The sequence below is a fragment of the Aethalodelphis obliquidens genome, unplaced genomic scaffold (genome assembly GCF_003676395.1).
Source record: "Aethalodelphis obliquidens isolate GAN/ISIS:26980383/991018 unplaced genomic scaffold, ASM367639v1 scaffold33, whole genome shotgun sequence".
NCBI classification, from domain to species: domain Eukaryota; kingdom Metazoa; phylum Chordata; class Mammalia; order Artiodactyla; family Delphinidae; genus Aethalodelphis; species Aethalodelphis obliquidens.
This window is the reverse complement of record NW_020837977.1, coordinates 9,091,364-9,119,318: the sequence shown is the minus strand read 5'-3', so window position 1 is coordinate 9,119,318 and position 27,955 is coordinate 9,091,364. Positions and strand designations below refer to the sequence as shown.

The 27,955-nt window shown below is 35.8% G+C and overlaps 1 protein-coding gene across 4 annotated transcripts in view; it reads right to left on the bottom strand.

The window, feature by feature from the left end:
* ARFGEF1 (ARF guanine nucleotide exchange factor 1) overlaps nucleotides 1–27,955 on the bottom strand; it is a 138,895-nt gene that overhangs the window by 38,437 nt on the left and 72,503 nt on the right. For all 4 annotated transcript variants that reach the window (XM_027127953.1, XM_027127950.1, XM_027127951.1 and 1 more), the window contains 12 exons: nucleotides 22,650–22,825; nucleotides 21,631–21,764; nucleotides 18,155–18,389; nucleotides 14,458–14,557; nucleotides 14,205–14,344; nucleotides 13,987–14,095; nucleotides 13,137–13,338; nucleotides 8,888–8,999; nucleotides 8,346–8,551; nucleotides 7,987–8,071; nucleotides 4,930–5,101; nucleotides 2,814–2,965 (listed from right to left, as the gene is read on the bottom strand). In XM_027127953.1, the coding sequence (XP_026983754.1) occupies nucleotides 2,814–2,965; nucleotides 4,930–5,101; nucleotides 7,987–8,071; nucleotides 8,346–8,551; nucleotides 8,888–8,999; nucleotides 13,137–13,338; nucleotides 13,987–14,095; nucleotides 14,205–14,344; nucleotides 14,458–14,557; nucleotides 18,155–18,389; nucleotides 21,631–21,764; nucleotides 22,650–22,825 (1,823 nt within the window). The remainder of the gene's footprint in view (nucleotides 1–2,813; nucleotides 2,966–4,929; nucleotides 5,102–7,986; nucleotides 8,072–8,345; nucleotides 8,552–8,887; nucleotides 9,000–13,136; nucleotides 13,339–13,986; nucleotides 14,096–14,204; nucleotides 14,345–14,457; nucleotides 14,558–18,154; nucleotides 18,390–21,630; nucleotides 21,765–22,649; nucleotides 22,826–27,955) is intronic.

The following is a 27,955-nucleotide window of genomic DNA, read 5'->3' as shown; positions in this document are numbered from 1 at the left end:
ATATAAGCCACAGTAACTAACTTCCAGTCCTAGCCTTGTTACTTATTTAACCTCTTTTTTTCTGAACCTCATTTCTTCCCCTTTAATACCTGGACTGCCACTACAGAGAGATGCTGTGGGAAGCATAGGAAGTGCACTACCTTTAAAATACAAAGCACCACATTAAAGTAATAAATTACACATCCTATTATAAGTGAAGAAACAGCACATCTATTTGGAAACCTTTGTAATATTTTATACAAGGAGAAGTAAAAGGTTCTTAAGCCTGTGACAAAAGGTTTAACCCCACTGCAAATTAAAGACAATGACTTGTCTTATCAAATTATACCTAAATAACATCCAGAGAACAGTGAAATTGTCCCCTCAAATGTATAAATCTCTATAGAATACAATCTGGCGATATGTAAAAAGGTTCTTAATAAGGTTTTCATCCCTTAATATTATATCACATTCTAGGAATCTCTCATTTATTCCTTTACTCAGCCAATGCTTATTTACTGAGCACTAACTACAAGCCAGGAATTGTGCTAGACATTGGGAAAAGTCAACAGAACAGATGAGTCCCTTGCCTCATGGAGCTTAAAGTCTAGTAAAGAAATAGCCATTCAGTTTTAAAATAAATAAATGTATAAATACATACTGTTATAAATACAATGAAGGAAGAGTATAGCATGTTATGAAAAGGGACCTAATCTAGATTAGAGGGGCCAGGGCAGAACTCTCTGAGAAAGTAACATTTAAAGTAGAAACTACTCAGGCAAAGAAGGAAAAGGCATCCTAGACAAAGGACACAGCTTATATGAATGCTCTGAAGAGAAAATAATTTAGGACATTCTAGAAATGGAAAGAATACCAGTGTGGCTGCAGCACAGTAAGAGACAAGAACTCTAGCGATGAGGTTGAAGGAAGGTGGAGCTCTAGACCACACATGGTGTACAGACCCTTGGGATGTGCTAGGTTTCATCATAGCTGCAAAGTCAGTGAATGGCTTTAAGGAAGAAGATGACAGTTCATTTTGTATTTTAAACATTCTGGCCTCTGTAAGTGGGTACGAGAAGCACAAAAGTAGACATAAGGATACTAGTCAGGAGGATGTTACAGTGACAAGAGTGAGAAATGAAAGTAACTGGAGACGGTAATTACAGTAGAAATGGCAGTGAGAGGAAAGGTTCTTAATTCTAGCTTAGAGGAATAGTTTAAATAAAGGATAACTAATCCAGAGAATAGATCATAAAAGCTATTTATGAAGAATTTTTAATGATATGGGGAAATACTTATGTGAGAAACAGCAAGATACAAAATTCTATACACAGTAGGATCACAACTGTTTAAGATAAAAAGTAGTATGTAAACATATTAACAGAAATTTTTTCTGAGTGGTACAATTATGGCTGGTTCCTTATTCTTTTCGTTTTTTCATCCTCCACCTCCCGTCTACCAAAAACATTTGAAAAGAAAAACAAAATAAAGGTATAAGATTATTCAAAACAAAACAAAAATCTGCTTTGTAATTTATTTCATAATAAAGAGAAAGTATACCTTATATTTTGACATCACTTTCTACATTATGCCAAAAGGAAGGCCAGTTATACTCCACTGTTCCTTCTAACGTTATCTCCCTAGCATCCCCGCTCGCGTCCTGTAACCCTCCATCAACTTTTAGAAAGGTCACTATCACACAGACCTTGAAGTAGAGGTAGAACTGTAAAATTTTAGAGCTGAAACCTTGTAGTCATCTTTTACTACCCATACACATATGTAGTTATGAATGAGAACTCGAATTATAATCTTCAACCTCCACAGTCCATCTAACCACACTGTGTCACAAACAGAAATGTACTTAACCCATTTTTCCTTCTCAAACTTGACTGGACTCCCCTCCACTTCCCTACAATCCTTATGATGCACTGCTTACTCCTTCTGGAATTTGAAGAAAGGATAGAAAAAAAGAATAGGAAAATGAAGACTGAATGGGAAATCAAATTTTAAAGAAGCAGTAAGAATCATTCTTACTAGATCTATAAACATAAGAAAGCTCCCTTTTGTTCCTGACTCTACTTTCTGGGCCCCAGGAATACTCAGAACCCTCAGCTTAGTTCCTGGGCCAGAGCACTGAAAGAGAGTAGGAGGCTCAAGATCGCTTTGAGATTTCAGGGAACTCCAAAGCTCTAAATAGAACACAGAGGAAACCAGGCCAAGGCTTAATTCTCCAAAGAGCTTTCTGTTCTTAAGATCACACGCCTATTAATTGCTAATCATGCATACCTTTTCTCATTCTCTTCAAGAAAAATTTTATATTTGCGATCTCCTAAATAATATGGCTTTCACTTCTGGGTGTATACTAATGGGCTATATCACTGTATTTCCTTAACTTAAGAATATGCTGAACAGGACTTCCCTGGTGGCGCAGTGGTTAAGAATCCACCTGCCAATGCAGGGGACACGGGTTTGAGCCCTGATCCGGGAAGGTCCCACATGCCACGGAGCAACTAAGCCCGTGCGCCACAACTACTGAGTCTGCACTCTAGAACCCGTGAGCCACAACTACTGAGCCCGCGTGCTGCAACTACTGAAGCCCGTGCGCCTAAAGCCCGTGCTCCGCAACAAGAGAACCCACTGCAATGAGAAGCCTGTACACCACAACGAAGAGTAGCCCCCGCTCGCCGCAACTAGAGAAAGCCTGCGCACAGCAATGAGGACCCAATGCAGCCAAAAAATAAAAAAAATAAATAAATAATTAAAAAAAAAAGAATATGCTGAACAGCAGTATATATAAATATATACACTGCAAACAAGTTCTTAGTAACGCTTACCTTAAACATAGGTCTCACGTGCTCCAAATGTGTCGCACTTGTGAAAGGTGCTTGAACATGGCTCACGGCCTCCATGAGTGCTTTAGCTGTCTTGGCCATCTGTTCCATTTCTAAGTTATACAGAAGTCTTCTTTGTTTTTCACTGGCTACATCTGAAACAACAAACACTATTAGCGTTTAAAATGTAAAGCCTTTAAGAATGCTATTTTGATGTTATAGTATAAAATAATAAGTACTACCAATGAATACTAACTCAAAATAGTCCTAAGAAGCCAGACACAAAAGGTCACATAATGTATGATTCCATTTAGATGAAATATCCAGAGTAGGTAAATCCATAGAAGCAGAAAGCAGACTGGTGACAGCCAGGGGCTGAGGAAAGGCAGGGAATATGGAAAAACCGCTTAACGGATACGTGGTTTTATTTTGGGGGGGTGAAATGTTTTGGAACTATACAGAGGTGGCGGTTACACAACACTGTGAATGTACTAAATACCAGTAATTGTTCACTTCAAAATGGTTAATTTTATGTTATATGAATTTCAAAAATGAAAGAAAAAAATATCCTGAACTAGGAGGCAGGGATACATGGAAAATCTATGAAAAGGGAAGAGAGTAGGTACAAATCTGTCACAATGAAAGTACTAGGGAAACAGCCCAAACATGGTCTAGAAGAGAAGAGAGGTTAGTAAAAGGCAATGGTATCCTCACATGACACAGGCTTGAATGATCTCCTGAGCTGACAAGAAAACAGTGGCCCTAACACTTGGGATGATTTCAGAATTTCAGCACACCATCTCCTCCTTCCCATACCCCACTGCTCAGTGATTTCCTACCACCATATGGAGAAGAGGCCAGAGAATGAGGGGTATGAAGATGTTACTATACGGGTGTGAGGAAGAAAGTGAAATCAGATAATTGGCATCTACTTAGGTGTGAAAATGAAGTCTTGATCAATATACTTAATTTCTTAAGTAGAAGCAAATAACGCTACCAAGTAAACTGCTGATTGGTGCTGGACTGCAGTAAGAGCCAAGGATGCCGAGTTCAAGACGTGGCTTTGCCACGCTTTGGGTTTTAGGTCTAGAGAATTAGTGAAAGTTTTTACATTGCACTCAGCTCACAGATTCTATGATTCTAAGTTTCCTAACCTCTCTGCACTTGTTCCCTCTTCTATAAAATGAGGGAGAACTTATTAAAATTCCTTAGAATCATTCCCTATATTCCCCAAAAGATAAGGCCATTTATACTCCACTATTCCTTCTAACATTATCTCCATAGCCTCTGACTCTCATCTGATAATTCTTCATCAACTTCTAGAAATACACATATCACACAGGCCTTTTCGATTCTCTCCTGTTGACAGAATTTTGCTACTGCAATTTGTTCTTTTAGATGAAGCTTGAGATTCCACTTCCAAGTGGAAGTTGCTCAGAAAGGCAGGAGTTCTCTTTCCATATTATATTACTGAGCCACTACCCTCACCTCATTCCTGCAGTCAGATTTTAGCTCTAATTTAATCACCACCATCTACATGCACAGAACGTGGAGAATGGGGCTAGGGCCCCCCCCCCCGCCCCGCTGGCTCCTGATGCCGGTCAGATTTGGGAATGCCACGGCGCTGTAACTTGTGGTGCATCTGAAGTAGTGAGTTCCAACCCCCACGAGCTCCCCCATGACCCTAACCTTCCCCATCTCCTTGCATCACCCCTACTTCCAGCTTCTGTTTATGTGTAATGATAGGTGAACCAATGGAAATAAGTTGCTTGTAGATGACAAGGAGGCAGTAAGAAAGAATGAGAGCTGAAATCTGACTCTTGGGGTTGCCTAACCAATCAGTCTCTTTTGATCTCCAAATACGTGCTGATATTAACTGCTAAATGGACAAGTGTGTGTTAAACGCACACTAATGCATGCACATTATGCAGCACTTTCCGTTTATCACCGGTCAGTGCTATCTTTCTTCAGGATACGGGAAAAACACAATCAGATTAGCACACTGTGTATTATAATACTTTTCAGTGCAATAATACTTGATCTACTCTAAGTAAAACACTTTCAAGAACCCCTAGTTTTCCTCCGAAACAATCAGAATTCAGTTGATTTGGACACTTACTTTGTTTACTTGATTTTGTAGGGATTGTTAGTTCTTTTGTTTCTTTCATTGATATCTTTTTTCCAGCTATTTCATTATAGATGGCTGATAGATACTCTTCAGGAAGATCTTTACTGTCATTGATACCTCTATTCATCTTAATGTACTGTTCCTTTGTCATTTTATTTTTAACCTAGAAATGAAAAACCATTATAATTCCTAAAAATTAACAGAAAAATACTCATATAAGAGAATTTATAAATACTTTGAGAAGTAGAAAGTGGAAAATACTCAACAAAGCAGACATTAAAATGAAAAAAAGGAAGTCACAGAAAATAAGGACAATGTAGGAAAGACCCATCCTGGTAATATACTAGTTCACCTTGCTCTGAGGAGTGCGTGAGTAATCTGTAATAAGAAAACAGCGAGACTGAATAATGAAATTCTTTGCTTTTGCCCAAGGTTTAAGAGCTCTAGTCAGAGTCCTTTAAAAAAGGACCATGACAATTATTAGACACTTATGTCATCAAAAAGATTCAAATCTTAGTTCAGAAGAACATAAATGTGTTTGCTAATGATTTAAAAACTGATTTTATGTAACAGCGGATGCAAGAGTAACAAGAGCTGAAATTTATTTAAAATCAGATAGCAATCTCACTGACTCATCATGGCAACTGAATATTAGGTGATCTGGGCAAAGTATCCTTGGAACATTCTGCCTTACTTAAGAGTATGCTGAACAGGAACATCCTACTGCACACCCTGGTAAGTCTTTGGAGTACAAATCTGTAGTACATAAGATGGTAGCCCTGTCGCCAAACTTGGGAACTAGCACAGACAAAGTGTTTATGCTTTATATCCCTGAAAACCCAGATGGATAAAACCTGTAAGTCATATGATGTCTCTGAAGATACATTTACTTAATTAAATATATTCCTACCACTTTCCATGAAGAATTTAAGGCACCTCTAAACATAAGTGTCCTGTAAATTTACAAGAAGGTACACAGAATGACAATCAAGTAAGTCATCAGAAGTTTGCAAAACTAACTATAGAGAAACCAGAACGTCCAGAGGATATAACTGGGATACAAACATTTATTTAGTTCTGACTATTCTGCAAACAGATCTTTCCAGTACGTCAGAAAGGGTGAGAGGAGCACTTCTCCTACAAAAAAGTAAAAATATTACCATAAAAGTTTCCAAATGTAATTTATTATTACTCAAGGGAAAAAAGCTCTAACATACTAAAACTTTGAAAACTTATCTTGAGTCATGGCACTTAAAAAACATTAAAAGAAAGCCATTTCACCTGAAGTTCTGATGAATATTAAAAAAGCAATGACCCAGGGATACCAACATAAAAGACCACACAAGTGCTGCCAATAAGAGGCTAAAAGAAGATTAACGTCACCGGAAATTTTGAACATGGTATGATGTTTTAGCATTGTGCCAATGAGAGACAAAGACAAGCCCTGGAAGAAAATCTGAAGTAGCAGCAAAGTATATTTGTGGATCTGGGCTGGGAGGTAGGGGTAGGAGCTCCAAGCACGTTGGAGAAGAGACTACATTAATTGCAGATACACAAAATGAAAATACACTGCTCAAACAGAAGACTTCTGCCACAATGGGATTCTGGAAGTAGTGTAAAACATAATCCTACTTTTCTTCTCCTGCTTTATCTTTTATAGAACATTTTACTCTTGACTTTTACTCTCATGTGCTTAAATTAAGCTGTGCCTAATTAAGTTTTAGTACTTAAATCACTTAAAGCCAATTGTTACTACTGATGAAGATTAATAAACAAAAAAAATTAAACGTTCTAAATGTATTTCAAAAATTAAAAAAAATTGTCTCACTCTATATATAAATGGTAGTTAACTATAAATATTCTAGGTGAAAAAGGAACATAAATGACTTGTTAAATTAACCTATATTTTAACTCTGAAAACAACTAGGAATGAGGAGAATTAGTTTTAAGGAATTCCTTTAAAGTTACCCGTGTTCTTTGAAAATGACATCATTTGTTATAGTTCATATAGCCCTGAATCATAAATCATATAGGGTCCATATAGGGTTCAATTTTCTAACAGTCCACTTAGCTTCACAGGAACTCACAAGCTGCTTAAAACTTTATAATTTTTAAACTCATAAGCTGTTTTAAACCTTATAGTTTTTCCAATACATCTCAGATTAGTAATAAGTATATAGTTTATTTCTCATCATAAGAGTAATACATATCATTAGAAGCCTATCCCTAAGAAGTATTAAGAAATTCTTGCAAATAGGTTTATTTATAAAGATAATTTTCCTCAAGTTTTTGGAAACTATGCATAAAATACCTAAACCTTTAAAAATAATGTTTTTGTTATTGAATATCAGCAATCAAGTGACAGTTCCTTAATAATTAAAGTAAAGGAATTACAATTTAATGAAGCAAATGAAATTTAAACACTTCCTGGATGTCTGGTATTTTAAAATTATGGTTAATTTTTAGGTGTAATGGTACTGTGGTTATGTTTAAATACAGTATTTCTCTTTCAGATATATATACTGAAATAAATACAGATGAAATGATATGATACATGAGATTTGCTCCAAAATGACCTGGGGGAGAAAAGGGATATAAATAGAACAAGATTGGCCATAAGTTGGGAACTGTGGAAGATGGGTGATAAGCACATGAAGGACCCACTATACTAAATGCTCTGTTATTTAAGTTTGAAATGTTAAGACAAACAAACAAACAAAAGATGGTTTATATGATGTTTTTCCATGTTGTAATAAACACAGGCAGAAGAGCTATAAGCACATTCTTAGATTAAAATTTATCTGAAGTTTTATACAGCTGTCAATCATGAGAAAGACAAATACAGATTTTACGGATATCTATAAGTCTAATTAGAATTACTACCAGAAACTGCATTTGTAAAATGTACACTACACCAAATTAAATACCCCAATTTGGTGACTGGTTTAACTAAACTAAGATTAAAATTTCAACTATTACTTACTGAATTCAAAACAATTTATTTAATCTGTACTATTGATTGTAAAACTGGCTTGGAAGAAGACATACCTGTGGACTGTGAAGGTCTGTGGTGAGCATGATAATTGAATACGCCAGAACATATGCAGTATCTGCACTAGCAAAGAGGGTTTGTCTGCAAAAATAAATGTTTCGTGTTATAAACTTTTACTGTTTACAGTTAGCATTTAAATAACTCACCTCAAACCCCATGTCACTTTTAGTTTTCTCTTTCAGGATTTATGTTCTATCTCATATTATAATTTTTTATGGAATTGTCTCATCACTTCCAGATCGTGTATAAACTAAGTTTCCTGGGGCAGGGGATTATGAACCACCCGATGCTCCCCAGAAGAGGGTCTCGGACATAGTCAGCAACCAATAAGTACTTGAATCTGAATCCTGCTTACCCCTGGTTGCATTCTAAGTATCTTGCAGCAAACTTTTCCATCAATCGATCAATTTTCTGAGCTTCCCCTGGAAGACGGAATCCTTCCAGAAACATACGAAGGGCTGAAACAAAATCCTTTCCTGAAAAGTCATGTTGGTCCACATATGCATACATGACTTCTTTGTTAAATTTATCATTATCTCCCAGGAATTCACCTACTTGAGTCTAAAGAACAAAAGACAGAAATTGATATCTTAATAGACTTACATTTCCTACACAGCCAATTTTTTAAAAAGCAGAAAAAAATCCATAAGATCCACAGGTTTTAACCACAGGGTTAATTAACTATTTCAAAAGTGAAGTTAAAAGTTAAACATACTAAATGTGTTTATTTAAAAAAAAAATCAAGATATTCTTTTGAGTATAGAGAATAAAAAAGCAAAATTAAGAATAGTTAGCTTATTTTTACATACTTAGGAGGACATCTTAAAGGGGCAATAATATTATTAACTTAAAGAATTTTACAGAAAAAGTTAGAATGAAATAACATGGTGTTCTTACAGAGTCTAATCTTTCCTCCTGATGTAAGAACTGGGCAATATCTTCAGGTGTAGTGCCAAGCATCCCTTGTTCTTGGAGGTACTGTATTCCTCTCTTTGGTTTCTTGGTAAATCTAGATGATGTTAAAGTTAAAAGGAACATTAGAAATAGAAAACCATTTGTATTGCCTGAAAAGATCTAAAACTACAGTGAATTAACTTTGCAGCACTTAGAAAACAGAAGTGTACTTAAAATAATCAATGCATTATTATTGTACAAAATGTACAAAAACAATATACTGTGCAAAGTTTTCTTTGAAAAGGATCTCAAGTGGAAGGCAACCTTTATCACTGATATAGATCATTTCACAGAGTATGTGAGATAATGCCATGTAGCAGATGAACTCTGAATAAGGATATGGATACTAAATATCTCATCCTTTTAATATATATATTCTCCTTAGTGCTCAAGTAATCCTGGCTCATTCTCCTTATATCCATTGATTATTTCTAAGTTTCCTGCTTTTAAAATACAGAACTTGAATTTTGGTGACTGTTTTAACCACAACCTGATGGCATCATTTCCTTTATAAAAAAATATATTTATATATCCAGTGTTTTCAAAATAAAGTCCACACTGATTGGACACACAAAACCTTTCTCAATATGGCTCATTTCTTGAACGTATTTACAAAACAGAAACAGACTCACAGACTTAGAGAATGAACTTATGGTTACCCTGGGGCGGGGAAGGGTGGCGGGAAGGGATGGTTAGGGAGTTTGGGATCTACATGTACACACTGCTATATTTAAAAAGGATAACCAACAAGGACCTACTGTATAGCACAGGGAACTCTAACTCTGTTCAATGTTATGTGGCAGCCTGGATGGGAGGGGAGTCTGGGGGGAATGGATACATGTATATGCATGTCTGAGTCGCTCTGCTGTGCATCTGAAATTATCACAACATTGTTAATTGGCTATATTCCACTATAAAATAAAAAGTTAAAATAAAAAAATATATAGTTCATTTCTCTCTCATTTACTCCCACATATCCCTTTCCCATTCCCTAAACATAAAGCATTTGCAGCATCTATTTCCTCTATGTGCCCTTTGCCTGTTTCACTCACTGGGGAACTCTCCTCCATGCTTGAAGATCCAATTCAAATGTCACCTCTTTCTTTCCAAATCATTTACTTTCTACTTTTATTGTTCCAATAATTAGTTTGGTACCTCATCACCGTCACCTGGGTATTGCAGGAGTTCTTAACTGGTCTCCCTGTCTCTTGTTTTGCTCACATTACAATCCATCCTTCAGGCTGCTGGCAAAGTCATCTTTCCAAAACAGAATCTAATGCTGCTGTTAACTCTGCTTAAAATCCTTCAACAGCATGCCAATGCCAAGAACAAGACAAAACCTCCTTTACACAGAGAATGAGGCCCCTGTAATCTGGATCCAGCTCGATGCTCTCATCTCACCTCCTACTTCTACCCGTCCACCCCCACCCCTGCCACACTGAATAGTAATAGTCCTCAAATGTTCTCCTTTTCCTCTGTGCTGCTGCACATGCCATTCTCTTTGTCTGAAATATCCTTCCCTGCTCTGTCCTCCTAATGATTCCCCTGTCAAGTCCTAATTAAACTGCTGCCACATACATAAATTAAAGTCAAGCATTTTTCCCTGAGATAAACACAATCTCTGCTCTCTAGAAGCTCTCACTCTAATGGAAGAAAAATTTTAAAATTATAACAGTAAAATTATTTCAAAATTTTTATAAATTTAAAAAATATATAATAGTAAAAATGCAACAAATAACGTATCCACAAAGTGAGAAGACAGCACAGCAGAGGAAATGTCTAATTAACAGAGATGATCATGATCTACTTCCTGGGAAAGTGACTGTGGAACTGAGCTTTTAAGAATGATTACATCTTTTATAAACAGTCAGGAAAAACATCCCAGACAGACAGGAAGAGGTCATACTAATACACGAGGGCATAAAGCAGCATCATATTATAATAAGTAGTTCTGCATTGTTGGAAAAATGAGATGAAATAAAGCAGCAGCAGATGATCTAGCTTAGAGTCCAGCAGATTTAAATCATGATGGGTATTATATGCTATTAGAAGAAGCCGTGGCTTTATTCTCTAAGAGGAAGAGGGGGGAGAAACAGAAGTACACTTTCATTCAAGAAAGATTACTCCAGCTAAGTGTAAGAAAAGACTAGAGAATAAATAAGACCAAAGAAAGGCAAGCCAATTAAAAGAGTATACTAGTCAAGGCACCAAATGGTGACGGTGTGACTTGAGTGAACAACTGGGAGACAAAGAGAATAAACTGCAGAGATATACAGGAAGTAGGATCAGCTGGATTTAGTGACAAATTAGATCTAATGAGGAAATCTAAGGTAATTCCCGGGATTCTGGCTCATAAACTTAGTAGCGTGCTGGGGTTACTAGCCTGAATGGGAAATACAGAAACAATAGGGTTTTCTGTTTGTCTTTTGTTTCGGGTTGTACTGGGGAGTTGATTATGGAGACTGATAAATTTGGTTGTGGACATGCTGAGTGTGAGAAGCTACGCAGTGCCCAGGGGAGATGTCCAACAGGCAATTACGGATGAGTCTGGAGTTCACTGGAGTTTTTATGTTAAAAATAACACTTGGGAACTGTGAGATGTTACCATATAGTAGCTGAAGTCATGAGAAAGAACATGATCATCTAGAAACTACAAAGAAAAGGGCTGAGGGACAGACCCTGGAGATGTTGAGATGTAAGCCCAGGACAAAGAGCCCATACAAGACTGAGACGGCATGGTCAGAAGGTAGGGGAGAAGGACAGAATGGTGTCATGAAACGAACAGTTGTGGAAGAGTATCCTGGGAGCACAGCATTCTCATGGAAGTGTGAAGCAGAAAGCAAGCCGCGTGGCACTGGAGGAACTCGAGTGGCACTCCAGAGGAACAGTGGAGGCAGGGGGACGTCTGCTCTGGGGCCCTGGGAGGACTCCCTCTCACTCCTAAGTACTTCGAATTGAGTGGTCCTACCTCGGCAGCACTCTGTACAACACTCCATTATGGACTTCACACAGTACCATTAAAAAATATATTTTGCCCATACTTAGACTGTAATCTTGAATATAAGGACCAGTACCTTCATGGTTCTTGGCACACAGTCCCAAGTACCAAACATGTGTTTGCGGGGTGACCAGCAGAATTTCAAAATGAATATCTGTTTGCACATACGAGACACTGAGACCCCCAAAACAAGGGCTGTTTCACTCATCAGGTTTCCCCAGCACTTTGCATAATGTCTGGAACAGATGGGACTTTAATAAATACTGACTGAACAGCTAGAATAAATGAAGTATTGATGGCTATTTCCTGAGGCTATTTTTGAGATTTTATAATTTTATGACAATGAATATGTGTACATTTTATCAACGTTTTTTCTTTTACATTATCGGTGAAAAGGGGCACCAACAACCACTGCTTAAGACTCAGGAAGAAATGCTTTACAGCAGAATTAGCAAGTCAAGTAAACATATAAGAGAATTTTTTTTAACAGTTTAGATTCATGGATCTAGATTCATAGAGAAAGGCCAGCAAGTTCAGTTTTCCTCACAGCATCTCTTTGAAAGAAGAGAGGGGCAGTAAGAGGAAGGAAAGCAGCACAGTGTGACTCAGACAGGAGACAGTCCAGGAGCAGGATGACAGCACACAACTTACTAGGAAATGATTTCACGAGATCAGGGTCTGGTAGAGAACCCAAGTTTGAGAAGGAGGTTATCACCTTATTGACATATAAAAATGCAATCAGTAACGATAAATCAGTAACAAGAGCAGCACATCTGTAACTGAAGTGGAGAGAATATAAACCCTATAAAGGAGCAACACTCACAGGAGAAGTTCCCTACTTTAAATGTGAGTTATCATCTGCTTAGGGAATATAATGCAAGATTTTATAACTGAGCTAAACAAACAGTGCAAAACTGCACAGATGATGTTTGTCAACAACACATAAAATATAGTGCAAAATTAATGCACATTACAAGGGTCTGTTTGGGCCAGACTGCAATGAACAAGGGGAGCTGACTAAGGAGTCACTAGAAGTCTTGGATCCAGGAGAGCTGTACTCCATTTTATTCTCTGAAGGGTGTTAATAGAAGGGACTAAAAATAATCCAAAAATGTAAAGAAACCCAGGATAAGGGTGGCACAGTACTGGCAGAGGGATATTCAATAACATCTCTCCGTAAAATTGGACACTCACAAATCTATCCCCTGTTCTATTATTTCTTTTTGCTGCTTTAGGACTTCAAATTGCTCTGGATTGTCAGTGCCAGACATCTGTGTGCTGTAGCTGCCTATTCCTGATGATGATGTTGACTCCAGGGAATTTAAACTTCCGTATCTGTTTATTGTCTCAGGGTGTTTTATTTCATTCGTCTCTTGCTCTGAGGGTTTTTCCTGACCTGTAAGTAGAAAAACTGATTCAGTAAATTATTCTGTCAAAGGAAAAAAATTTCTCAAATAAGGCAAGCTATTTCAATGTTGGTTAGATAGCTATTTAATACAAATAACGTATTAGGTGCCATAACAGATAATATATACTTTGACATTAAAACACACTGCAATTAGTACAGGTACAATCTGCATCACTAGGAGTTCTTTTTGCAAATACAGTGCTGAGTATCCACTGGGTTTCTGCTCTCAGCTCATGTCTCACAAGGAACAGTTTTCCCTCAAAGGACTGAGATAACACCAGGATAGCCTCGCAGCTGTGAGTTTTTCTCTGAGTAAGGGTAAACGTCAAACATAAATGAACAATTCAATCTTCTTAAAACATTTTTGGCTTTTATATGTTTCTTCTATGATTATCCTTTAACCAAGTTGCATAAACACGATTCACTTTAATATGATATTCAAAATACTTTTAGGAAGATTTAGAAAGAAAAAAGTTGGAATAACTAAGCTGGGAAATTCATAATTTGAAGTTCGTTATTTAACTCAGAACGCTTCTTTACCAGCTAAATGAATAAAGATGTCAGGAAACTGGCTTAATGGCTTCTGCAACTATCCTCCAAAGCATCATTTAGAATTCTACTCAAATGTCATCTTACCAAGAGTTGTCTGAGAGTTGGGATTCACATACTGATCCTTACTCCATTCAACCATACACTTCAAAATTGACACTAAGCATTCTAAACCTTTTTTCCTCAGGCTCAGTTCCTACAAAATAATTCATAAAGAGAATAAAAACAAACAAAAATCTTTTAAGGAAAATACACAGCTCTTCCTTGGCAAAGTTCAAATTTCAAAATGTTTTTAAAGTTCTTACCTGAACATTACTCATACCGAGTTCTTGACTGCCTCGTCCTTGAGCAATTTTTGATAGATCATTTACTAGTCTTTCAAATATGTTTGCTGCATTTAAGTCACAATCATAGTTTACGTAAATATCCACCACACTCTGAGCATCTGTAACAGTACAATATGTTAATTTTAACAAAAGGCATCTAGTATATGAATATATTTGGCCTTTTAAATATCTCAATAAGAAAGAGATAATAAAGAAGGATAATTTCACGTACCTGCACAAATCCTTGTCAATGTCTGAATAACCATCCATTTGTGGTCAAATGAGCTGGTAGAAGTCTCCAAAATGTATAGGAAAATTTCTTTAAAGAACACCTGTGATTAGGGAAAAACCTCCATTTAAAATATTGTTTATAATTCATATATGTGATTACTTTTTAAATATCCCAAAGCTGCAGAGCAAAGATCAGGACCCAGGGTCCTGGAGTTCCACTCCTTTTGAGTTCCATTTCTGAGACATCAGGACTTAACTTGGGTTGGTCACTTACACTGGCCCTTGCAGTAAAGAGCTGTACTTCATATCACTGTATTTTGTTATCACACAGCCACTACAACAGAAATCTGCAAAAATTTGGAGTTCTTCTGGGAGATTATTTCTTAAACATATTTACAAAACTAATAAAACTCCTATTTCATTTTTAATCCCCCACAGAACATAAACTATATTCTGTTCATCAGTTATATTTTTCAGACATTATAGTACTGGGCAAGCCTAAGTGTTCCTAGATTTTAAAGTAACTGACGTTGTCATCTACACAATAGAAAGGATCTAACTCCCATATACTGTTATATTTTTATAATTACTCACACAAGTGGGAATCTCTTTTGTCTGAAACCTACAAACTATTTCTCACTATTCTTTACACCAAATAATGCCAAGCACAAAGGATTTAGTCAACCTTATTTAAAAAATTTCTATTTAAGAGCTAAGAATTTTCAGATTCATATTTATTTTGGAAAAATGACTACAACTCAAGAGGGGATGAATGAAAAAGAAAACCTAAAACAACATATTAATATTTATGGAACATATGTATTATGAATACAAAAATTCGTATTTGTAATTTTAGACTACTAACATCTTATCCCCCTCAAAAGGACAAAATACCCTTGTGATGTGCTTTTCTTTCACAGAATTCAACACATTTCTATTACTCGCCTAATGTCAGCATTTCCTGTAAGACTGTAAGCTCTAAGAGAGTAGAGACAAGGTCCCTCTTACTAAGCATTGTGTCTACACTGCATGGCAAATATAGTAGGCATCCAATACATATTTACGGCCACAATTCTCAAACACTGCACCAAGTAACCCCAGAATGCTGCAGCAAACTCAAGAGGGATGCCATGAGAATTTCTGGGGGAAAATTCAGAGAGAAATACATTTGCTGGATACCTCAAAAAACTTCACAGTTTCAACATCAATTAAATCACATGACATTCCTTTCAATGACATCGTTATTTCTGCAAACCTGGGGTTCAGTGGTTGCTAAGATAAGCAGGTACTGCATGAAAATCAATGAAGGAAATGAGGGTGGTAATGTCCAATTTGATTTCAAAATCTGAGAAGTTTGCAGTGTCCTATAGGCTCATACATTCCAGTAGTAACTGTTGACTATTTATAAATGAAATAAAAACATTTTTTCTTTCAATTTATGTGTGCTTCATCCTCCCCACCCACCCCCCGCCCCCAAATGCAGACTTCATTGTTAAGAAAAATACTTGTTAAGTTGTTTGGACCTAACTGCTTAATAAATGGAACTGTTAGATATTTCTTCTGGAGTAAGGTACACCATGAAAAGATTAGAAACGCTAATGGTGCCGTGGATCAAGAGTTTGAAGCTCTCTGATTTATGGGAAAATAAAAAAAACACATATTTGGAGAAAGAGGGGGGAAAAAACCCTTTAGCTACTGTCTACAGGTTATCAAACTGAACTAATATGCAAAAGCCTATTATAGTAAATTAAGACACCATGCCTATCAACAGGGGCTCTAAGAAAAACCAAAATTCTAAAGAGTTATAGAGTACCTATCATGTAATACATGTAAAATAACAGTTCTATCATAAGCACTTTGTCTTCACATAATTTCTCTTGAAAAAGTGTGTATACACTGTATTTTCTGAAATAGATATATAAGTTAATACCCAAGGAAAAACTTCATTATAAAAACTCTAAGATTCATTCTCATAAGATGAATCTTCACACAACAACAATCTCAATTTTGTTTTGCAAATTTAGGTTTTCATATGTTGGGTTTCCTCCAAGTGGAACGCAGCTCATCTTGCATTTGAATATGTTCAGTACTTTCAAAAGCATATCTATATTTACCTTGTTTTATCCTCATAATCTCCCCATAAGGGACAATGGAGGTTGAAATAAACCTGATCTCTTTAAAAAAAACAGAATATTACTACAACAATTTTAATGAGAATCTACCATCTATGGACAAGAAATTTCTTAGAAGTATTTCCCTTTAAATTCATGCTTACAAAATTTTTGTATATCAAATTTACTTTACAGAAATAGTAATCACAACTTAAATGATTTTTATGATATCTGGTTCCATAAGAATTTACACTTCACACAGTCATCTAAATAGTACTTAAAGAAGGAGAGTCTCAGAGAAGTAATTGAATGCACAAAGTCTTCCAAAATTCTCTAATGTCAATTTAAATGTCTCATCATCGAATGAAACACTTCTGGCTTGTTACAGAAGCAAAAGTTCCACAAGTTTTTATTTTAAAGTCTCTTTTATTTGTAGTTCCTGAAGATAATGAGAAAAAACTATCTAAAAATAGTAACTTCCTAGTTTTGCCTTGCATTATTTTAACACACATATGGCAAACTTCTAAAACTTGACAACATATATGCACCAGAAATTGTTTCCTGTCCAAAAATATGACCCAAATTTTAAAAATTTTCACTTAAAATACCAAGACCTTATTCTGTCTCATTCCCATAATAATGTTCCACATGAATTTTAATAGATACTGTAGAACCTTTATAATAAAGGATAATATCAAAACTCTGGGAAAATAATGATTTATCCTTCCTGTGAGCTAATGAATTCTTAGTCTTGAGTTAGGATTAAATATAAAAATTAAAACGTAACTGCACATCATATCAAACATAATATAAAGGTAAAAGTTGACTAGCATAAAAGTATTTCTAAAATATACCATGTCCCAATCAAAACAATATTTTAACAAAGGACAAGCTGGAAAAAAATCCATTCAATCAGTAAAACAAAGTACTGTTTTTAAATACTGAATTATTTGAAGGTAAAAACAAAAGACCAAGAAACGGTACACTTGCACAATACATGCGTACATGGTTGGGAGATTCCCTAATTTCATTTTGCTAAGGCTCTGGAAATATTTTAGAATGACATAACTGTTATTCTAGTTCCAAAGATGTTGAGAGAAAACTTTAGGAATATAATAATAACAGATATATTGGGAAAAAAATATAAAAGTTAAAATTTCAAATGTCCTAAAATATAACTCCTAAAATATAATTCTTCTTGATCACCTCTTTAAGGTACCAAAAACTTAAATGGCTTAAAACCATGCAGACAAAGTATTTGTTTAGAGCTTTCTTTTAAGATAACCAAGTTCACTATTACGTATCATATACACAATGGCAAAATTATTGTGAGGACCAAATTAATTCAAGACAATTAAAATCATTCATGGAACTACTTATTATACATTCCTTGAAGGCAGGAACTCATGTCTTAATTTGATTTTGCATTCTTAGCGCTTACCTAGTGCTTAGTAGTACTTTGTAGGCACATGTTACATGATAATACACAAATATTATTTCACATTCTAAAAAACTTTCCAGTGTATTAAAACATGATTTAACATGAAAACAGATGAATAGCCAACAATGCTTAAATGCAGAACATACCTCAATCTGCATCTTCAGATGCGTCTTGAAGTTTGACAACAAAGTAAGAAATATGGAAAGGGAAAGCTCAAAAACCTCTGGAACAGAAGAAACTCCATTTTTTGAGAGTGCAACACACAGATACTGCTTAATAGCATTAATAAACATCTCATTTGTCCTGAAAATAGGTCCTGCATTCTGCAGAATGGATAGAAGTAACTGCAATGAAAGAATCTTGGATCGTAACTCATGAGACCTAAAATATAAAAAAGAAGGCACAGTATATGGACAAGTTTAGCATTATGGTAATAATAGGTTGTTCCAAAGATATTTCCTGTACCACATAATTTCACAAACCTTTACATGGAAAGAAACAGAAAACTCTGCAACATAAAGAAGAAGGTACAGTACATAAATAAGCTTGGCCACTAATAATGGGTAGTTCCACTGATGTTCTCCTTCTACCACATAATTTCATGAACTTTTTAAATGGGAAAACAATCACTCACACGTATTTAACATCAACCTACTGTTCCTTTGAACAAGAAAAGAAATTTTAAAGATTTATGCCTTGTTCCTTTCTTTCACAAGTATATTTCACTTTTTAGAAATCAACATGAACTTCTCAGATTAAGGGCCATATTTAGTATAAATAGGTTCCAATGTACTTTTTTCCTAGTTATGCTACTCAAAAATCCTAAATACTAATAAAAAGTTTTGGTGCATTACCAAATTAAAGCATTGTTTCAAGCTTACTTTTTCTGTAACCATCGAAAACTCTTTTTTTAAAAAATACATACAAAGAGGCTTTTAGAATACTTGTACCTCTTGGTAGCTTACCCACTTATTCTAAATACGTATTTTTATATAATGAAAAGCTGAAAAACACATTTAAGCTTAAATTGAAAATGGCATTTTTCTGATCAATATACTGTGCCACATTTCTGATCACTATCTAGAAGTTTAATGATCAGATTTCACAAATACAATTTTTCTCCCATTGAAACAGGTTTTTTAAGCCCAAGAGACCAAGGAGATTGATCCCAGGCAACTTTTCAAATGCAGAACACATCTAAATGCTCTAGCCATTGGTTCTTTTTTTAATTTATTCCAAATTGTACTCAGTCACATTTACACCACATAGTAAACTTAATTGCTCTTGATTTCTACCTTAAAAATTTTATGGTTTTAAGTGTCAAGTGATTCAAGGACCTAAAACTCTAACAAGGAATATTTAATTTTAGGTAAATAGGAATCACAAAAAATACTGCCATCTTTGAAATAAAACTGGAACCAATAATACCATTAATACACAGTCATGTTTCCAAGATGCCTATGCCTCTGAATCTAAGAATACGTATGTGCAGCAAATGCAGTATTACAAAACAAACAAACAAACAAAAAAACCTTAGATAACTCAAGTTAGAAACAGTGGGAATAAGACTTTGAATACTAGCTATAGGAAAATATGGAGTGGGCCAGGTACTCCCCCTTCACGTTGAGGCCTTCCAAGGCTTATCCACTACTGCTACTTCCTTAGTCTACCTCACATTTATCACCCTTTTTGCTCAGTTCCAATAGAAACTAAAACCCGCAGCTTATCATTCACCAACGCATGAGTTTTCTTATAAGTATATTTTATCTTTGTATCCACAGCATCCAACAAAATGCCTCATTAGTATGTGCTCAAAATAATTAACGGATTTATTCATGCACTCATCTAAACATTAAGTATCTACTATGAATAGGGCATTAATCAATGAAGAGATGGTCAAATGATTGTTTGATAACACAATAAAGTATACTTCTGACAGGCAAAAGAAGCTTGACATTACAGGTCTGCAGTTTTTTTGTGGGGTAGTTTCAAATTACGATTCAAGCTTAAAGAACATTTCCTGGATCATCATCTTAGCAAGGCCACAAAATATAAAGAGAAGCAAAGACAAAAAGGAAATCGTATAACTACAAAAGATCATTAATTTTGGCAAAACAATCATTCAAGATAGAAAACCATATACTCTGGAAAAAGAACAGTTTCTAGGGGTGGAAAATTTGATCTCTTTCAGAATTCCATTCCAATATTTAATGACTGGTGGTCGAGAAGGTTTTCTTTACGTTGAAACAAAATTTCCTAATATCTCTGACTTAAGCCCACTACGTAGGAGGATAATTTACATTATTCGTCACAATAATCTTTTGTAATATTAAAGGTCTGATTTGGGAAAACTAAACATCTGAGGCTTTTAAGGTCACCAACATTTTTAAATCATGGGAAAAATGGCTTTCAGCACTAGCACCAAATTCTAAAGTTATTTTCTCCTTAAAGTAGGTCTTCATCAATCCAGAATGATAGGTCAAAATTGTCATTCCCCCCCCATAATGAAAATAAGAAACTGAAAAAATTTCAAATATATTCGTATAAAATATATAGGCTATAATCAAGTTTATATTGTAATTCGAACAACCTTAATCCTGTTTCTGTAGCGTTTGTATTTTCAAAATATTTCTGACTCTCAGGGTTTGGGGCTAAAAAGATAAGAGTTTCAGGCTTCTGGGCCTAAAAGATGTTTCTCACTGAATCAGTACAATGTGACAAAACAAAACTGTAGAAAGTATAACAAATGTGGTTTCCCAAAACTTATAAAGTTTTTATTGTAACTGTCTCCAGTCTTCCTTCTCAGTTGACACTTAGAAACTGAAATGCTCTAGGGTTTTAAAAATGAATTTCCCCCTATTTCAATATCCCTTTCTCAAAGTCACTCAGGCCTCTTCAAGCTGACTTTCTCCAGAAAGTTCTCCTAAAACTGACATGCTATATAATACATGATGCTGCAACATCAGAGGAGCAGGGCTCTTTAATAAATCCCAAACTCAACCTCGAGCAGGAAGTACTTGCATTGGAATCATTTACACAGAAAATATATGACAATTTATGACTTAAAAAATGGCACTTACCTACCGTTTAGACTAATATAATTGATGGGAAGCAGATGAGTGACTCCTATGTTAAAGTATTTCCTGCTCCCCATGGGAGAAAGTTTTCATCTTAGGGCATTTTTTCAGACCTTAATGAATATATTATTATCTTTCATTATGACTTTTAAGATTTATTTCTCTTAGGTTTTATTACCTTTCAAGTAGTAGCTTTCAGAAGCCTAGCATGAGGCTACACGTAAAGGGCTACATTAGTACCAATGTTACTTACAATATTAAAATAATAATTCATTTAATCATTCAATACTTGATGAGCACCTACTATGCACCAGGCACAATTCTATAATGCTGTTGGTGTGCTTTTGGAAGATAGTATAAGGTATCTACTCTAGCAATTTTGAAACTCACTGTTCTTTAGTACATGTTTTAAAAAGTAAAATAACCCCCCAAAGTATTTTTGAAGGTCCTAAAAGACAAAAACAAAAGAAAACCCAAAGACTATTTTACAGTAAGGCTCAAGATTAAAAAGCTGCATTTGTCAGGCAGAACAGCTGAGGACTTACTTTGGATCTGGCGGTCCATCCGACAGTGGTTTCATTGACAGTTTACACAATGACCTGAATACTAGAAAGGCATCCTTTTGTAAAATGTGGGAAAACTTAGCACCAGGTGAAGGTCCTGAAGAATTTCCAGATTCCTAAACAAGTGAACACACCATGTAAATAAAGGTATCTGCCAGTGCAAATCATTTCAGCCTTCTATATATTTTATTCGATTCAGTTATATGTGGGGTTCTACTGGAAGCAAAACTAGATGAGGAATTTGCCATATTGTTTTTCTTTATTGTGACATGCCACTCCCATCCCCAGCAATAAATACCTTAAAAAATGCATTCTTTTAAAATATGCCACCAAACTCTTAAAATTTACCCATTTATGGCCTAAACTATGCTTTCCACTACCTGTCACTAGGTGTTTTATGTTTTTGTCCTATTTTATTTTTTATCTACTCTGCGCAGATAGACATAAGACAATGGAGACTGTTAAGGCAACATTTAAAAGTTATTAACTGATAAAGGTCAGCAAGGCCCGGAAAACTTACCCCTATGTATGGGGCAATGATTTAGGGTAGGACTCCCTTATCTGAAAAGATAAGGAAAAAATACACAAAATAGAGGGTAGGAAGGATGAGGAGGACCCTATCACTACCACAGTATGGATTTTATTGTACCCTGAGCAAAGGTAAGATGAAGTTCTCCAGATCTCCAGAAGCTCTTTCCCCTCCTAGTATACTAGAATTATCCTATAAATATGTGATAAGAATGTTCTTTTTAAATGTAATTTCAATGGGGGAGAAGGAAAGATGTGAACACATATGAGACACACCTTAGAGTTGGAAATATAGCTATCAATATTTTAAGGAAATAAACTGCTCTGGATTTATATCAATGGGAAAAAAAACACAACTTTTTATTTCCTCAAACTGAAATCAGCCAGCATTATCAACTGGATATATTCACCACAAGGTGTTGGTAGCAGCCTATCAATTTGTAAGATTAAGAGGATTTTTCCTCTATTTATACCTGAGTATCATTGGAAGAGACAGACAATCTGTCATCAGGTAAGGACGGTGTATATGCAACAGAAATTGGTGTTCCTGGAATTCCATTTGCTTGAATATTTTCAGTGTCACTACCATCTTCTATGGTTCCAATGTTGCCATCTGCACTTGCATTTATGGTAGCCCTTTCTCCCATATCTAAAACGGTAAGAAGAAAAAACATGCAAACATATTTAACTTAACTGAAGTGCACTGAAAAAGCATACACTATTTAAAATGAAACAGTGGCAGAAAAGCAATGTGAAGTAAGATGTATTGGCACCATTTAAAGGTTAGCATACTTACTAGTAAGTATGCATTTGGAATATATCCAAACATGATCCTTAAGTAGCTCTGGCAATGGAACACACTCAGCTGATGAAAGGCTAACAGAATGTGCTGAAACAGAAGCTTACTTTTAGTCTATATTAGCATTTACTAAACTGAGTCCTAATGAATGCTAATGCCTTAAGATATTAAAAGAAATTCTTCAAAAAAATCCCATTTTCAAATAAGTTTGGGAAATGATGGAAAATAGGTATCTTTATCACAGCCTTTAATTTGCTAATACACTGAGTTCTCCAAAGGGGATATACAATACACAGTGTTTCCAAAATTTATTTTACCATGAGATCCCAACCCCCTTTTTAGAATACCTACTAATACCTCTAATAACATATATTCTTTGGAACACAACTATGGAAATAATGGCTGTGAATATTCTTCAGTATGTCACTCTGAGTAATCTTACTTGTGATTAATATACACAGAAATAAATGACTTCTAGTAGGACAAACATAGACAATGCAAACAATACCAAGTTTCAGAACTACTCTAGGTGTAATGCATGTTACTTTAAAAAAGAAAACTTCATAGCAGCACTATTTACAGTAGCCAAGATATGGAAACAATCTAAATGTCAACAGACAGATGAATGGATAAAGAAGATGTGATTGATATACACATATAAAAACACGATGGAATACTATTCAGTCATAACAAAAAATGAAATTTGAAGCAACATGGATGGACCTAGAGATTATCATACTAAATGAAGTAAGTCAGAAAGAGAAAGAAAAATACCACATGATATCACTTGTATGTGGAATCTAAAACATGACACAAATGAACTTATCTACGAAACAGAAACAGACTCACAGACATAGAGAACAAACTATGGTTGTCAAGGAGATGGGGGAATGGGGGAGGAAGGGATTGGGAGTTTGGGATTAGCAGATGCGAACTATTATACATAGAATGGATAAACAACAAGGTACTACTGTAAAGCACAGGGAACTATATTCAATATCCTGTAATAAACCATAATGGAAAAGAATATGAACTAAAGAAAGAAAAAGGAACACATACATGTCTGTGGCCATAACTCAGTAGCTATCTGGCAGGAAACTGCTCCTCTCATGCTGCCAAGTAAAAGAAATTACAGGCTAGCATGAGGGAAATACAATGTACTAGAAGGAGCACAGATTTTGGAATATGAAAGACCCCTGCTGTTTTAATCATGTCTCTACCACTTAACTGGAGAAGTTATTTCCCCTTCTTCATAAGCAACAAAGATAATAATGTCTATAAGGAATCACCAAAACACACACACATGCACAGTACATAAAGAACACAATTGGTTCTCAATAAGGGGTAGTAGCTATTATTAATCTTGCTGATAACTGGTAACATGTGCCCAATTTTTTACCTGATTTGAGTAATGAAAGGAGTGTACCTGGTAATACGCTAATGTCTGACGGACTAAATACTATTAAAGCTTTCTATATATATGTAAAGAATGCTTATATATATGTAAAGAACTCTCTGGAAGAAGTCACAAAAATTTAATAATGATTATCAGAAACTGATGATTGTTCCCCAAAGCACTTACTCCCAACCTTTTTCTCTGTACTCAATTACATCTCTTTCCACTGCCCCTCCTCCACCTTCCCTTAATAAACAACTTCCGCCTTCTACTTAAGCTACGCAGATAATTTAACATAGGCTTCCTTACTCCTCCTCACCCACTATAAAATTCCTTAACACCAACAATCATCTTTATCTTCCCTCTCATTTCAGGGAAAAAATATTCCTTCACATTTCTAAGATGAATCATTCATTCACCCTCAAATCTACCTCTTCTTGCCTTAGGTAGTGTCCTTCTCCCCTGGATACTTTCTTGAAACATTACATTTTCAATTTGTGCACATGACTGGATCTTCCCCAATACTCAACCAACACACTCACATCTTTTCACTATAAAGACATAACTTTCCTGCAACTCCTACCACACATCAGCTACTGTCCATTTTTCTTTTCTAAATCAAATTTCTAAAGAAATAATTAATATTCATTGATAATACTTTCCTTCTTAGGAAATTTCTGAAACGAATTGAAAACATTCTCTTATTTTATTTTCAGGCTTTGAAGCCAGACATCTTTGGGTTGGAGTCTTTACCACTTCTTACAGGTTAGCTTAATCTCTCAGTGCCTCAATTTCCTCATTTGTAAAAAAGGGAATCATAACAGTACCTAAACATCCCAGAGTTTGGGGAGGATTGAGTAAACACAAGTAAAGCACTTAAAATCATTGGGGATACAAAGAAAGTACTTAACAGTTAGATATTATTATTCTCTATGTTTTTTCCCTCTAATTCTCCCTCTAATTGTCCCCTAAACATAAGTGCAGACTTCTGTTTACAAGGTGGTGAGCTGAGCCCACTAATTTACCTTCTTCTTTCACAAATCCCACTCAAACTACAAGGGAAAAAAAAAAAAAAAAAACAAGAGAAATAGCCTTTAGTAGCAATGGAAAACTAAGGAGGATATAATCAATAGACCAAAATCTTGAAGGAATTTCTAAAAATTAAGATAAGTTCATGGGAATTCCCTGGCGGTCCAGTGGTTAGGACTCGGCGCTTTCACTGCCATGGCCTGGGTTCAATCCCTGGTTGGAGAACTAAGATCCCATAAGCCACGCAGCATGAACAACAACAACAACAACAAAAGGTTCGGATGGAGGAAGAAGGGAAAAGCCAATAATGTTCAGATGCCTGTGACTGAACACATGCAAAGGACAGAGCTACCTGAGAAGTGGCTGAATTGTACCATGTGAGTTCCAATATACTCCAAAGCCTAGACAGAATGCCAAGGGCTATGGGGTAGGAGGGAAGAGAGCTTGGGAAACCAGGCCAACGTCTACCAACAGAGCTGTCAGCAGCCACGATCATCTAGAATGTATCTGAGTGCAGCCTGTTAATTAAAGTGGAGGATTTGCTTGGTAGGTGTCTTAACCTAAGAAGTAGGGTAGGAGGGGAGAGAGCAGCGTCCCAGCTAAGGGAGAAGAGACAGTGCTGCAATAAACACTGAGCAAGCTAGTACAGCAGTGAAATCTCAAGTTCTAGGCTTCCACTCTAACCACGTGTTTCTACTTAACTAATGCTAAATAAAGCCCTAACTGAACGAAGGCAGCCTAAGATTTCCTGGCAAAGGCTGGGAGAATGGGAACAAACCAAGTTTGAAGAACACTCCCCCCACTCCTGACCCCTAGGCTAGAATATATAAAACGTTGAAACAGCATTTATCCCAAGCTTCACATGGCTTCAGTGTGTGCTTACAACACAGCCCAAGGATCACCAGGATCCCCCTCTGCTCAAGGGAGGCATCTGCTTCTCTTAGTTAAGTTCTCAGCTGGGAAATAAGGTCTGCCTTTGGACGGCAGTCACCTGGCAGACTCTGGAGAGGAAAGCCTCATGAGAAATGGAAAAGCAGTGCACAGAATTACTGAGAAAGCTCTTTATATACTGATCAAATTTGGTCTTTCTATTCTTTAAACAGACAGAAATGTAAAGTCTACGCTCAAAAGTAAGGACAAAGGTCAGCAATCTGAGCAAATGGTTTCCTGGTGAAACATTTTACAGCTGGAACAATTTTAATTGGTACTCCCAGAGATGTGTGAAAGAATACTGCATCAATAAATAGGAGCAGGGGCTTCCCTCCTGGCGCAGTGGGTGAGAGTCCGCCTGCCGATGCAGGGGACACAGGTTCGTGCCCCAGTCCAGGAGGATCCCACGTGCCACAGAGCGGCTGGGCCCATGAGCCATGGCCGATGGGCCTGCGTGTCCGGAGCCTGTGCTCTGCAATGGGAGAGGCCACAACAGTGAGAGGCCCATGTATCGCAAAAAAAAAAAAAAAAAAAAAAAAGCGCAAAGCACTATGAAAAAAGGGAGCTCAAGAAAAAATAGGGGTTCTTGGAGACAAAAACAAAATTACTGAAAGAAAAATCATACACTGGGAAAAGCAGTAGAATGGACATTAATGAATAAAGTATTGGAAAGCCCCTTGTAACATTTTCTCTGAATGCAGAATCATAAGACAAAATGATGGAAAGTAGGAAAGACTGTCAGAGCGATAAAGGATATGATGAAAAATACTCAACAACTGTAGTGTGTGATGTGGAAGGGAAGAATGGAAAGAAAGAGGAGAATTAATAGCTAAAAACATAATAGAAAAATCACTAGAATGATGAAAAGTTATGAAAAGAATTCAACAGCTAGTCCTGATTTAAAAAACAAAAGTAAAATCACACCCAGGCACACACACAAAAAGATAAAAAGTATCTTTTAATAAACTAGAAATACAGAAAACTTACTGAACTTGATAAAGAGTATCCTCCAAAACACAAAAGCAATCATCAAACTTACGGGTGAAATATAGCAATAATGTTAAAAACAAATGAGGATTCTTGCCACCATTAACCCTACTCAACATTTTCTTGAGGTTCAAACTAATGTTATATAACAAAACTGAGAGACCAAAAATGAAGCGTAAATATTATAAAGGAAGAAACAAAGATAAAATATCATTACTCACCTAGAAAACCCAAGATAACCAAATGAAAAACATTTAGAAACAATTACTAAATAAACTTACTTTTTGAACTGAATGAACTGGTTCTAAACTTTGTGTATACATTTAATGAAATGTATAAAAAACTGATGGGGAGGGACTTACACTATAAAGATCAACATATACAATAAAGTTAAAATATTTTAAACAATTCAACACTGGATAAGAATAAACAGCTCAATGTGACTGTACAGAAAACTCCAACAGAACCATTTTGGATAAAAGTGGGATTTCAAATTAATTTAGGAAAGGAAGTATTATTCTAGGTTATAACTAGCTATCTAATCTCATACCAAACAGAAAAATAAATTTCAGATGAATTAAAAATTTAAATTAAAAAAATGAAAACAAAAGTATTAGAAAAACATGGTATGGTAGAAT